This window comes from Astatotilapia calliptera, chromosome 15, assembly GCF_900246225.1.
Source record: "Astatotilapia calliptera chromosome 15, fAstCal1.2, whole genome shotgun sequence".
Lineage (NCBI taxonomy): Eukaryota > Metazoa > Chordata > Actinopteri > Cichliformes > Cichlidae > Astatotilapia > Astatotilapia calliptera.
In genome coordinates, this window is record NC_039316.1 from 6,887,821 (window position 1) to 6,902,784 (window position 14,964).

Here is a 14,964-nt window from a genome sequence, read left to right on the forward strand (position 1 = left end):
TTCCTTTTCCTTTAAGTGAAAACAGAGCCGTTGAACAACAGCGATACAGTTACTACGACAGGGGACACAGCCCTGGATACATATGCAGGCTCAGGTAAAGCACAGACCCTTGGATAAATATGCACACAATTCAGAAATATCACCAAAGTCCATACCTGTCAGTCAGAGTTTATTCATTAATCTAGCATTAAGAATCCAAAAGGAAGACTAGGAATTTGCAAAGCATCATGGGCAGGATAATGGCGTGTGGACTTGTGACAAAACCAGAAGAAGTGTATTTTGCATAGATTATAGTTAGTTTTTAACTTGCTTCCCCAAAACAGCTATTGCTAATTTTAAATTTGCAGGCTTGAGTTTAACCTTTTGACTGTCTTTATGTAGTAGTTGTATAAGTAGCTGTGATAGTGGTCAGAAAGCTGATCAATATATAATATACATTCTGTGATTCAGGTGAATACACTGCTTTTTAAAAACAGTGTAGGTTTGAAAAAATCAAATCCCTCTGCACTCGGAGTTGCTGTAAGACTGTAGATGGGGAAAAAAAGTACAGTGAGTTGACAACTGAATCAGCCATAGATAGACGCAGAAATATAAATGCCTTCTGGTCTCCGCTTGTCTGTTTTTGTTCAGACGCACAGAAGTCACACAATCACCATCATCCATTTGAGCTCACTGGTAGACCTGCTGAAAGCTTTAATCCAGTGAAATATTGCCTGTCCTTGGATTGCATCATCAAAGGCTGGCAGAGGGATAAGAGAGGGGCAGAGACATTTTACATTTTACATTTGTCTTTTTTCTTTTTTTTTTTTGGACTCACACACGTCCCCCATTCTCTTTCACACTGTAACACACACACAAAGCCATTCTACAAAACAGAGAGAGGGGTTTAAACCCAGCAGGGTGTTTGTCAGTACTGAGCTCTGACATCTCAATGACCACAAACAGACATTGTGTTTTGCTATGAGGCCCACTGTAAGGGTTTCAGGGACTGCGGTGATCTCTAAAGGAAGAACTTGGCTCCCCTCCATTCAAAATGCTTCAAATTATGTTTACTGGAACGGCATCTCGGCTCAAATAAGCTGGAGGCCCCGAATTGTCCTGCTCAGGAGTGGTTTTGGTAAATGCTCAGAAAAACAGCAGATTTGAGTTGACACCATCCGTAACATGTTTTTGCCTTGTTGTATTTGATTATTTTGCTGTTTTTAGTAATCACCAGCAGCGGCTATAGCCCTCGTTCAGCCCACCAGTACTCTCCCCCTCTCTACCCATCCAAGTAAGTCCAAGTTTTAAAACTGAATAGGCATCTTTGTTTACATTCTGTAAGGTTAGCTAAAGTTGAATTTTACTCAACGAAATAACTCCTAAATGCTATAATATACCAAGTGGCTAATTTACCTACTCCCACTGTCACTTTCCTCTCTCTTATAGGCCCTACCCTCACATCCTCTCCACGCCGGCAGCTCCTTCCATGCCGACGTACACCGGCCAACCTCAGTTCAGCAGCATGCAGCAATCAACCGTCTATACTGCTTATTCGCAGACAGGCCAGGCCTACGGATTGTCTACCTATGGTGTGAACCAACACACGCTGAATAAGCCACATAGTTCTACCCACACATCTCCATACAAAAACTGCAGAAAAATTATTTTTCGAAGATTTACAAACTAAACTGCAAGTGTTGTGTGAAAGAAGGAATCTTATTTATATGGTATTATTTTGTGGTAGGAGACATTGTTCAAACTCAAACCTAAGTTTTCCCATGCAACTGGGTTGATGTGTTTGTGCTGAGTGACTGGTTTGGATGCCCTTTAAAAACTAGAAGTAAACTCATTATGCTGTATTCTATTTGGGGAGAAATTAAATATTTTCACCCATTCAATCATTGCAACTGGGTACAGCCAAAGATTCGAATAAACTGAACTGAAAGTGAACTCGTAGCAGAATGAGGACAATATGCAGTTAGATCCATAAGTATGTAGGCGATGAAACAATCTCTTGTAACTTTTCCTGTTGTACACCACCGCACTGGATTTTAAAACAAGCAATCAAGATGTGATTGAAGAGCAGACTTCCAGCTTTAATTAAATTGAATTAACAAAAGTATTGTATTAACTGTTTAGAAATTACAGCCATTTTCATACCAGTCTCCCCATTTTTAGAGGCTCAAAATTAATTGCGTAGTTGACTTTTGTTCAGTTTCGTGTCCCAGTAAGGCCTATTCATTTGTTATTCAATGAAAAATTAAGCAGATGAAAATGTGGAGTTGATTCAAAGTGTTTTTATATTACATTTTGGTTATTCTTCATTAAAACTGTCAAAATGAGGTCTAAAGAGATGTTGATGTAAGTGAGGGAAGCCCAAATAAAGCTATCAGAGAGACAGTGGCCAAATCACTGGTAGACTCTTAAAAATCTACGGCGTTACTGCCCATCTCAGCAACACCAAAAGTCTTGAAAGAACACAGAGGCTAACTAAAGTGGATGAGGACAGAACTATTTCCGTGGTTAAGAAAAACAACTTCAGAACATTTAAACACGTCGGGAACACTTTCACAGAGATAGGTGTTTCATTGTCAAGGCCTACAATCAAGCAACACCTTCATGAATGGAAATGCAGACCAGCAAAGTGCAGACCGCTGGTTACACTCAAGAACAAGAAGGCCAGAGTGGACTTTGCCAGAAAACATCTAAAAGAGTCTGCACAGTTCTGACAAAAATTTTTGGACACATGGAACTGAGATTAATGTGTATGGGTGCCAGTGGAGCTGGGTCACTACTGTTTATTGATGATGTGACTGCTGATAGAAGTAGCAGGATGAATTGTGAAGTATTATGGGCTTTACTCTCTGCTCAGATTCAGCTGCAAAACTGATTGGACAGCACTTCACAGTGCAAACGTTAATGACCCAAAACGAACTGCAAAAGCAACCTAGAGTTTCTGAAAGCAAGAAAAATAGACTCTTTCTGATGGGATATGCTTTTCAGTCACCTGATCACAGCCAATCAGAGCATGCTTTGCAGTTACTGATGACAAAACTGAATGCACCGAGAACCTCAAACAAGCAGCAACTGAAGGTGGTGGAAGTAAAGGCCTGGCAGAGCATCTCAAGCATGGAAGGAGCATATAGTAATGCCCATAGTATCTTGACTTCAGTCAGTCATTAACTGCAAAGGATTATTGTTATAAAAATAATCCTTATAATTGAAATTACGTTAGTTTGTTCAGTTTATTTCGAGTCTCTAAAACTGGGGACAATGTATATGTAAATAGTTAATGCAATACTTTTCAAATTCAAATTTTATTTGTCACACACACAACCATACACAGTACGACACGTGGTGAAATGCTTATTGCTGTGCAATGCCCGACCATTAAATGATTTACATATTTACAGATTACTACAAAATTTGCAGATTTTAACTTAGAAATTTACAGTTAAAATGTGCAAATAACAGTTTACGTAAGAAATTATGAATAAAAAGAAATGAGAGGAGTCCATTGTTGGGATGGGAGAGGTCCATCATAATCTTCCTGGCTTTAGTCTTGCACTGCTTGGTGTAGATGGACAGCAGGTCAGGAAGCTCTGATTGAATGATGAGTTCAGCCGAGCACACCACTCTTTGCAGATCTTGTCTGTCCTGCTTGGTGCCGTTCCCAAACCAGGTGCAGATGTTTCCCGTCAGGACGCTCTTGATGGTGCAGGAGCAGAAGTTCTTAAGCACCCTCAGTAGCAGGTGGAAGTCTCCAAGTCTTCTGAGGAAGAAGAGACTTTTGTTAAACTCTGCAAATTAAAGCTGAAACATTTAATATCATTATTTTTTTTTCAATTGCCATAGACCTCGGTGTAATGCTTCCCGGCATAAAAACAGAAAGCGGCCTAGCCCAGAGTCAGTCTCCTCTGCAGACAGGCCTCAGCTACAGCCCCGGCTTTACCACACCTCAGCCTGGACAGACTGCCTACTCCCCCTATCCAATGCCAGGTCTGTTTATAACACAGCCTTTTATTTAACTTAAACATTTTTGGTTTTTAAGTTCTTGCTAAAGGGGGGTTAATTTCTGAACAGGTTCCAGTTTCACTCCTTCCTCAGGCCTCTACACCACCAACAACTCAGTGTCCAACCCCGCCAACTACACTGCCACACAGCAGGTACGACCGCATGCATTTGTGAACACAGGTTGGTCTATCATACGAAGCTAATGTGTTAGCTCTTTGTTGTCATTTAATGTGATTATCTTATAATGCTGTCTCCAAAGCAGAAAGACAGAAAGAAAGGGAAAAAAGGATCCGAATTTCATATTAGTTGCATTAGGATTTCAGACCAGAAATGGTTTTCCAGGCATGCTCCCACGCAGTTTTCATCATCACAATGCAACCTTGCAACAGGGAAAATTCTGGGAGAGAAACAGACAATTAGTCTTTGTGAAAGAGTGTTATGGTCTGAATATTTCTCTATGTCCATATGATGAATTGCATTGTGGTAGTAAAAATGCTTAAAGGGGGATTTTAATGTCTCACTATGATAGATGTGGCTGTTTACAGGAAGAAAGTCAAGGTTTGGCCCATGTGGGTGGATTAAGGGGGAATATAGTGTGTGCGTATGTGTGTGTACTTGTATTACTCATGTTGTGGGGACATAAATCTTTTTAAACAGTCACACTGTGGGGACCTGCCTCTCTTTTGGGGACAAAGAAGCAAGATCCAGTTGCATGAATTGCAACATTTAAGTTGGTTTAAGGTTAGGGTTAATCTTGTTGGGTAAGCAAAGTAAAGTTGAAGTCATGGTTAGTCTCCGGGAAACAAATGCAAGTCAAAGTAAAAATCTCTATGTAGAAACAAGCTTACTTTCTATGACTCTGTTGCGTTTACATTTTTCCTTTACCCCTTTTGATACTTCAGAGCGTGCGCACAAGTGTTGCACTGTATGACTACACACCAACTGTGCCTTCTTATTGTGTGTGGCTTTGTTTAAGGACTTCTGGAGATGGATGTAGTGACAGGTTTAGAGAGCTGACTCATAAAAAACGTCCATCTCCACTGGGTCTGTAAAAAGCAGCAGCACGAGGTTTTAATTGTTTCAGAGATATAAAATACAGAAAGGCAGGGACAAAAGATTAGAGACATGAGAGGGAACACTTGTAAAATCTGTCTTCAGAAGTCAGACTGGTCCTTTCAGGAAAACCTCTCCGTCTCCCTGTTTCTTTTTGTTTGCTTGGTATGTCTTTGCGTGCTCATAATTCTTGTTATTTTCCACAGGATTATCCCTCATATACGACATTTGGCCAAAACCAGTATGCTCAGTATTATTCCACCTCCCCTTACGGGACGTACATGACCTCCAACAACGTGGATGGCACCGGTTCCACAGCAGCCTACCAGCTGCAAGATCCCACCCCCGCCATAACCGGACAGGCTGCTGAACTTCACCCAGGTTTGTGTTAACATGGGCATAGTTTAGAAAGAAGCAGTCGAATTACCAACACCACACCCCGGCTCTAACTTCATAAATATGCAAACAAATGTCAAAAGAATTTTTCACCACTTCTGATTGCGGTTTCATAATCTTGTTTCCACAGTTTTAAGTTAACCGAGTTCAAAGCCCTCTTTCTACGATGATGAAGCACAGGAAGTAACTTTAGACTGTAGCCATAGTTACCTGGCATTGCGCTGGCTAATTGGAGAATCGACATGTGTTTACATTAGCGTCCGAGACTTTGATTAGAGACAAGTCACGTTAAATATTGCACTTTGGTGGGCAAGCCGGAGGAGAAAGTGGGAAGCAAGAAGGACTTAAACTGCACACTTGTGCTCAGGAATATGGATTCGTGTTCGGCTTTTCGTTTTTTCCATATTATTATTTGGTTTATTTTGGCTGTAATTCAGGAAGCCTGATTAAAGGAGCTTATCATTCTTCCTGTCACTAGCTCTTTTTCTTCCGCTGGCTTTCTCACTTTTTCTCTTTCGCTCTTTGTCCAGGAGTGTCTTTTTTTATTTTATCACCAACTTTTTCTTGTGTGTGAGTATCTTTATCCACCCCCCCCCCCCCACCCCCCCTTTCACTCTCTCCACCCCCCCTCCCTTTTTCTCCCTGATTGAGACATAATAATATGCGAGCCGAAGCTCAGAGTCTGGTTCTAGTTACCGCGCAGCAGTGGGAGCATATGGCGTTAGGAAAGTGTGCGTGTGTGTGTGTTTGAGCCTTTGGGAGCATTCCCATGTATTCTCCTCAAGAAAATTGTATGTACTGTATCTTAGCAAGAAGCATCACATTACCTAACCTAACTAATTTATTGCACACTTCAATCTTCCCACTCCCCTGTTAAATCTTTGCATGTGCACGCTGTCATGAATCAGTCAGAATACCGGTGGTACTTTTGTTTAGGTTTCTTGGTAGCCTTTAAGTTGATCCGTCATGCCAATTACCTTGAATTATTAAACCTGACAACATGGCTTATTACTGTACAGGGTTTGAATTATTGCTTCTCCTGAAGTGGCTACAACTCCAGAGCACCTGTGGGATCACCTCAAACCACATCATTAGTGCTGCTTTTAATGGAGTGACTTTAGTTTGTGATTGCTTGTGCAGTTTAAGACAGATATTTGATCACATGTAAATTTAAAATGTTTCAAAAGCCCTGTGTGTGTTTATATACACTCTCAGGGGACTTTGATACAGTGCAGAGCCCTTCCACACCCATCAAAGAGCTGGATGACAGAGCCTGCCGGAGTGGGGGGTCTAAGTCTCGGGGCAGGGGCCGCAAGAACAACCCCTCCCCTCCTCCTGATAGTGACCTGGAGGTAAGAGACTAGAAAACATACACTGAGAGCACCGAGATTACTGAATGAATGCTCCCTTCAATTCTCCATGGACACATGGTATTTTCTTTGATCTTTGTCCATTTTCTTTACTTTAGTCTCCAAATTCAATCAAGCAGAAGCTATTAGAGTCATTGTCATTGTCAATACAGGCCTGAATGTATATATTGGCCCTTATTTGCTAATATGCATATATGTAAAACAAAACAAAAAAGTGTAGATGCTATATTAACAGCAGATTTATAAAATCTGTACACCGGACTATTTTATTTGTACTACTGCGCATTATATTAGTAAATCAAACTGTGAAACAGCAGGGTTGTGCAATCTGCATCCTGCTCCGTCCCAGTTTCTCTATATAAGGAAGCATTTACCGTTAGATGGAATTAGATTAGATGGCAGGGGGAAAAAAGAAAGAAGTGGTGACAGCGTTGTGAGAGTTGAGCTTGCATCTCTAAAGCAAGAAAGCAGGAGACAGACTGAAGAAACTGAAACAATCGCGTCCAAAGACGGGGACAGAAAAGGCGCCCTCTTCATAAAGCGAGGCTCCGGCTGAAATAACAGAGGTTTAGAATATTGTTTCTCCTGAGAACGCTCACTGTGGCTCAGGTTTGGACATCAAAGCTGATGTGAAAAAAAGGCTAACAGAATATAAGAAAAAGAAGAAAACAGATGGACGACAAGGAGAACATGATCTGTCAGCCTGTGATGAGAAACTCATTAAAAATAAATAAAAAGCACCAGTGGGATAGTGCCAAGATATTAGACTGTAGGTGATGACATCCAGCAATAATAGAAGTCATTTTTAATGGAAGACCAGATATTTTAAGATAAGAGAAAAGGAATGCTGGGATATGTTTAAGTAAACCCTTTAAAGTCTGCATCTTTATATCTCCTACTTTGTTTTCTTTACATACAATTTAATTTTAGGTTAAATCCGACTGTAATTCTGAGCATTTTATTGATTTATGGTGTTTTTGAAAGCAGTAAATAATAACCAATAGGCAATAATAGTAGTATAATAATCATGCTATCATCTTACTATAATGATGTAGCCTATGTTTGTCTGTTTCCTAACTCCACCTAGACAATCATAATATTTTCATGTACAGATTCACTTCTACATTTGTTCATGAAGTGTAAGTAAATTCAGGAATGAAAATGTTGATAAATCAGAACATTTGTACTTAATAAATAAATGTACTTATTAAATAAGGGCCATTTGTAAAATCAGAAGAATAGACTCAAATTTCTTGCATTGTGTCTTTTTTGTTGTGATGTGCAGAGGGTGTTTGTTTGGGATCTGGATGAGACGATTATTGTCTTCCATTCTCTGCTCACAGGCTCCTATGCACAAAAATATGGCAAGGTAAGACTGTTTTACTGTGTTTACTTGCTACGTTAAGTTTACTGTTCGTAAAGCTTCTATATGTATCTACGCTTGACTGCCCATTGGATTCACGAGCAATGAACCTTCACATCGTGCCAGATTTAAAGCTTAAGCATCAGTTTGACTACTAACACAACTCATAATAGATCATCCATAATAACTGAGCCATCGAGAGGAGGGCCTAATCTTGAACTTTACAAAAGGTGGGCATGAAAATAAAGCCAGTGTTGTTTCTTGAACCTTCAACTCCCCAAGTGAGTCTATTCATGTGGATACTCATTTAAAAAATCTGGTACAGAAAGAAAACGAAAATTGTTACAGTACAACAGGAGGTAAACTCACCCAGTTAAGTGATGACACCTAATGTTACGCATTATTAGAGGTGTGGCGTGTTGGTGCTGACACCAGCAGCTGCACCCAGCAGCTGTCTGCTAAGCTGCACCTCAGCTATGTAACGCAGCCCTAAGTACACCAAATGATTCGATAGTTTGTGCAGCTAGCTTTAGCAGCAATAACTTGTTAAATTGTTTGATGTCCACAGCACTTAAGTGGCGTTTAGATCTGGACTTTGATTGCCTTGTTTGTTTGTTTGTTTTTTCTTTTTCCTTTTTCTGTCATTCTGTTGTCGATTTGCTGCTGTGCTTGAGGTCATTGTCCTTTTTGTGACCCAATTTGGGCCAGCTTTAGCTGCTAGACACATGGCCTCAAATTTTACTCCAGAACACTTTAGTATACAGAGCGGTTCATGGTCAACTCGATGATTGCAAGGTGCCGAGGTCCTGTAGCTGCAAAACAAACCCAAATCATCACCTTGTGTAACCGCTGTGGCAGACAGTTGGTATGAGGCATTTGTGCTGATATTCTGTGTTTGATTTTCTCTAAACATCACACATTATGGCCACACATCTCCACTTTGGTCTCGTCTGTTCAAAGGACATTGTTCTAAAAGTTCCTGTGGTTTGTTCAGAAGCAACTTTACATCCCTAAATTCTGCCTCCATGTTCACCCTGCCCGGGAGCCTTTCTTCTGGTAACACTTCCAAGCTAGCAATTCTTGTTCAGTATTTTTTCTAATTGCATTGTCATGAGCATTTAGTATGCTACCACAGACCTGTAAAGTCTAAGATGTAGCTCTTGGGGTTTTGGCTATTTGTCTGAACATTTCACGGTATAACTTTAAGGTGAATTTGCTGGGGAGATTTGGGCACACCTGAATGATCTGCACTATTAAACAGCTAAAATTCCTGCTGTTATAAGGGCGCTCACACTTGCTGCATAGTTAATCAAGGGTATACTTACTCTCTTGAAGAAAATATATGGTGGTGGTTTACTGTTCAGGCTACTGTGCCCTGTGGTGTAGTGAGGTGTGGAGCTTTTTTTTGGTGGTACATGGCCACATTCTGAAAACACATCCCACCTCTTCTTATTTACAGGTGGAAAATAACGTTAAATGCTAGGTTAAATTTTAGCTTTGAAAGTTAATGTTTTCTTGAAAAGATACAATCAACATAGATTAAAATTGGTAAGTTACCATAAATTGGTAAATTATATAATGTAGTGAGGATCTATCAGTGAAGCAGATTTTTAGGGACCAATACTCCACCTTCATACACCATCTCTGAAACCAGAGTTTCCATCCTTACTTTGATTTTCACAATGAGCACGCAAAGTGAATAAGCTTCATTTGTCTCTGTAGATTTTTCAAAATGACATCAGCCACTTCAGGAATGTTACGGTCAATTTGGGATGATAATCTAATGGATTATAAAACAAGTCTTTAAATTGCCAATGCTTTCTTTAATTGAATGATAATTTAATGTGCTAATTTCTTACTTGGGCTGATGTTTATTCCGCTTTTCTCTGTGAACTTATTTGGTGGTCTCTCCTTCTCCCATAACAGCATCCCTGTTTATAGTTCCCTTTATTTTAATAAAAAATGTTCTTGGAACTGATCTGTGGTCGTCCCGCGTAGCCAAGGCTGCAGATTTTTATTGGGTGATGTCGTTTCCTGTGGGCACCGGCGTGGCCACCAGCCCGCCTGTACGGACTTTGCATCATAAATCCGTTCTGATATTGCTGTTTGGCAGTCGAACAAAAGCTGGCACAGCGTACGCACAATTTGGAGCCCGACTTGCATTGAGCCATAGGAGCCCAGGCTTTTTACAAATAGGGTTTGCAGGCATTGATGTGCTTCCTAGTTGTTCTGCATTTGTGGACTTTAAGGTTTGGCAATTGGGATTTAATGGGCATAAGACAGGCCCTGGTGAGTTGTAAAATGCCATGTTTAGAGCGAGGGCACACGTGGTCTTGATGGATAATTCAGCCTCTTTGTGTTGTATTTTCTGTAGAGAAGCACTGAATTGAATGGTAATATCAAGAAGTGAGGTTTTGCATTTGTCTTGACTTGCAAACTAGTGAATTAGATGTTTCCAAGAACTCAAATCGGGGTTTAATGTACCCTCTCATAGCACGCCACGTCAGATTACCCGCATGGCTCATGACAACTGGCAAATCATCGGCATTAAAAAAAAAAAGGATATGCCTCCTAATATTTGCCTGAAAATATTTGCGAGAGAATTTTTTTCACCTCGTTTTCTGCCGCTGCCCTTGAGAAATATAGCAGCAGCTGTGTCTGTTCACACCTCACCCAAAATAGTGTTTACACTATTAACATAGAAACCACAAGACCTAAGTGCCCCTCTCATGGAGCTTTGAGGATACAGCTGCTCCAAATGATGTTTTGCCTTTTTGTCAATACAAGCATAGATGTCTTTATCGCACAAGCCAATCTCACTCTCTGTTTCTTACTATACTTAGTATGCTGCTCACATCATGAGGAAGTGTTGAGTTTCCAGAGCTTAAGTGATACCAGCGAAGGTGAAGAGTGCATCTGGATTTTTGTGCAGTAATATTATAATAGTTATTTAGCAATAACAAGTAGGAGTTATTGACTTTTGTATGTGCGTAGACTATAGCCAGTGATGAGTCATAGTGGAGATTTAACAGATGCTCTTCAATCTCTGTCGTTCACTGTGTGTCAGAGATAACAAATTTCAGTAACATGTGTTGTTATGGTACAGAACTCATAAGTATATGTGGTGACAGTTTTGATTAAATGAAAAAGACTTTAGGCGATCGTCCTCAGTCTTCCTCACCGTTAGCAAATTTCTGATTTAAGATGCACATCCTTTTGCACTTTCTGACATTCATGAATGCCGCCAGTTTCTCTCGCTTTCCGTGCCTGAGCACCTCGCCTGCTCACTTTCGCTCTCCTTCCTGTTAGTTTCTTTCTATTCTGGTCGTCTGACAGCGTCAGCGAATCGTGCGGCAAGCTGTCGACCCTTGCTGACCTATCACAGATGATAGTTTTTGCAGCTGAGCGCTAGCCTGGCAGTGCAGGCCGCGTTCTCCAGAACGCCCGCACACACACACACACACACACACACACATAGACACACACAAACCATTCACACACCACATACACTCCAGGCATCTCCCTTTGAGGGCACCTACAATTTGCAACACACACACATGGAGGGACACAATCTTGCTCTCTCCCCCCCCCTCAAAACGTAAGGAATGCTGATGGGACAGAACAAGTGCAACCTGTCTGTCAGCGTCTGCAGTGATGAGCGGAACGTACCAAGTATACAAATAGGGGTTTGTTGAGGGTGGGGGGTCTAAAATGGTTTTTGAGGTGGAAGTAAGTATTAACTCTGGAAATTTGTTGTCATGTTGATGTCATGATGATGTTATCTTCCTCTTCTCTTAGGACCCTCCCATGGCGGTAACACTGGGTCTGAGGATGGAAGAGATGATCTTCAACTTGGCTGACACACACTTATTTTTTAATGACCTGGAGGTGAGTCACAGCTGTTAACATTGTCAACAGTTTTTGCTCCGTCTTTAGCTTTTGCACAAAGCGTAATGTTGAGAATGTCATTGTTCCACTGATTTGATATACACACCTTATCATACACCAGCTTGGACTGAGCAAACGGTAGGGGACACCACTGTCAAAATTCGTGCTCACAGTCACATCTAAAGCCAATTTCCAATCAACAGTTATCTTAACTTTTGACTTTTAAGTTAATACATCGTCTTCTCGTTTATCTGTATTTGTTTCTCTATTGTTTTCTCTTGTTCTTAACTAATTGTGAAGCACTTTGGTCAACTCTGTTGCTTTTAAATGTGCTATAGGAATAAAATCTGAATAGAACTGAATTGAATTAACATAATGACTTTGGGCTGTGGGAGGAAGCCTGAGGTCCAAACCATTACCCAGTTAGATACAACTGCTGCCCTCTAGTGGTGAAAATGAAGTTAACATACTGTAAATGTCACAACATGTCTATATTCTATCTTCGGCACATTGTGCTTGCAATAATTGTTATTTTTATGTGTATCTGTATACAGGAATGTGATCAGGTGCATATTGATGACGTGTCATCAGATGACAATGGCCAGGACTTAAGGTGATTATTTAAAAATTAACTTTTGTGTAAAGTTGTAGTATTCATTCATTTCTGTAGATCATATATTCAGATAAACATTAACAACATTTGTCCAGTTTGTGTTTTAATATTAACTTGATGACTAAAATTTTAAAAGTATGTAGATGATACTTAACTGCATTCTTAGAAATAAATGCTTGCCGTTGTGTTTGTGATACCAATACCAAAATACAAATAACCATCTTGTTTTTTTTTCTACCAGAGCAGATTTCCAAATAAAACATATTATTATTATTGACAGTACTTACAGTTTTGCAACTGATGGCTTCCATGCAGCTGCAACCAGCGCAAACCTGTGCCTGGCTACGGGCGTCCGCGGTGGAGTCGACTGGATGAGGAAACTGGCCTTCCGCTACCGACGAGTCAAAGAGTTGTATAGCACGTACAAAAACAATGTGGGGGGTAAGCCAATCAGAATAGACTCAGAACGGAGTTGAAAATGAGTTTTACTTTAGTTAAACTCTACAGGAGTTGAAATGTTCTAAAATTATATTCACACTCTGTCTGGGAAAGGGGGGAGCATTCAGTCCTGATCATCTATTAGATGTTAAAAAACTGTTTTGTTTTGGGGGGGTTTAACTTTGTATAGGACTATTTAAATATTAAAGTTAATTAATAACAGAATAGAAGAATAGAATAGTCCCTTGCTGTCACAGGGAACACTGTGCAATAAAATAGTGGAACAGTATAGACACAGATACAAATACAGCAAATACAGCTTATTTTTTAATGCTCAAACAAAATTGGAGTGCATTGTAGAGTGCTTATAGAGTAAAGAAGTTGGTGCTGTGTTTTAGGTCTGCTGGGTCCTGCTAAGAGAGACGCCTGGCTGCAGCTCAGAGCTGAGGTGGAAGCTCTGACTGACTCCTGGCTCACCCACGCACTCAAGTCCCTGTCCATAATCAGCTCCAGGTGCCACTTTCCATTTTATTTCCACGATTTACACAGATGGCAATGTCTCTTCTAGTCCTCTCTTCCTTTGATTTCCGTGGTTAAGAGTTAGGGTTGGACCTGAGCACCAGTGGACACTAGAGGCACTCGGGAATCTATTCATGCATTTACCTACCCACCTCCACTGTGCATAATATGGCCTATTCTTTCTCTTTGTCCCTCAGGAGTAACTGTGTAAATGTGTTGGTGACCACAACACAGCTCATACCAGCGCTGGCCAAAGTTCTCTTATATAGTCTGGGATCTGTTTTTCCTATTGAGAACATTTACAGTGCAACAAAAATAGGTAAGCACACGTAAACACACGCATCTGTACACAGTCCATGAATTTAAAACAAAGACTAAATTAATGATTTCATTCATGGACTGAATTAAATAATACAATATATTGTGGAATAGAAGTCATAAAATAGTAACTGGATAGATACAGTACTGTGCAAAAGACTTGAGTCACTCCTCATATCTTTGTTTTTCTAGGAAAATGGGAAATAGGTGCAATGATTTATTAAAACATGTGTAAACACACACGGGAAAACAGTCCATTTGTACAATTCACACAAGTTTGAAAGTCAGTGTTTAATATGACCACTTTTATACACAGCCTGGACTCTCTTATTTAGGCTTTCTGGTAGATTCCTTGAGCAGTCATCAGGAATAGTTCTCCAGGCTTCTTAAAGACATTCAAATCTCCCCCTCTCCGTCAATAGAGTGTGTGTGTGTGTGGGTGTTTTAAATCCAGGTATGCTTTTACTGCATCCTTTCCTTTTTTTATGCTTGAATGACTCATAGGTCAGTGTTAAGATGTTAAATGGCTTAACAAGCAAAAAAATCATCCCTGTGAAAATGATCAGATATAAGAACTCGACTGAAAATGATGAAAAAGCTGCAAAAAATAAATAAATATCGAGACCATTGCTAAACAAACTGCAAGATAATCTGGATAGATAGAAGCAAGTAAGGGGTGACTCAAGACTAATTTAAACGTGTGCTCTTATACTACTAATGTCAATGATTTTGATTGAAAGGGAAGATGATCTTTTTGAGGTGGATGACGTCACACAATCCGAAACACAGCTCCACCCAGCAGATGTTTCATTTGCCACATTAGGCGAAGTCACCTGTGTGGGTGTTGAGTGTCTTTAGTATGACTTACTTATCCCCACACTTACAGTATTCTTCCAGCATTATATCCGCACTCAGCTCGTGCGTTCCCGATCTGGCCTCGACACACATGTCGCTCAGGCTGCACGTCTACACTCTGAACGGACTCTAACCTCAGCTGGTTGTGACAGTGT

General features: G+C 40.4%; 1 protein-coding gene across 10 annotated transcripts in view; it reads left to right on the forward strand.

Moving 5' to 3' along the window:
* The window catches only part of eya4 (EYA transcriptional coactivator and phosphatase 4), a 50,508-nt gene that overhangs the window by 30,847 nt on the left and 4,697 nt on the right, over positions 1-14,964 (forward strand). For all 10 annotated transcript variants that reach the window (XM_026143371.1, XM_026143369.1, XM_026143368.1 and 7 more), the window contains 13 exons: positions 17-94; positions 1,207-1,273; positions 1,429-1,571; positions 3,838-3,981; positions 4,066-4,148; positions 5,256-5,430; positions 6,661-6,797; positions 8,101-8,184; positions 11,977-12,066; positions 12,621-12,679; positions 12,960-13,120; positions 13,516-13,630; positions 13,834-13,955. In XM_026143371.1, the coding sequence (XP_025999156.1) occupies positions 17-94; positions 1,207-1,273; positions 1,429-1,571; positions 3,838-3,981; positions 4,066-4,148; positions 5,256-5,430; positions 6,661-6,797; positions 8,101-8,184; positions 11,977-12,066; positions 12,621-12,679; positions 12,960-13,120; positions 13,516-13,630; positions 13,834-13,955 (1,458 nt within the window). The remainder of the gene's footprint in view (positions 1-16; positions 95-1,206; positions 1,274-1,428; positions 1,572-3,837; positions 3,982-4,065; positions 4,149-5,255; positions 5,431-6,660; positions 6,798-8,100; positions 8,185-11,976; positions 12,067-12,620; positions 12,680-12,959; positions 13,121-13,515; positions 13,631-13,833; positions 13,956-14,964) is intronic.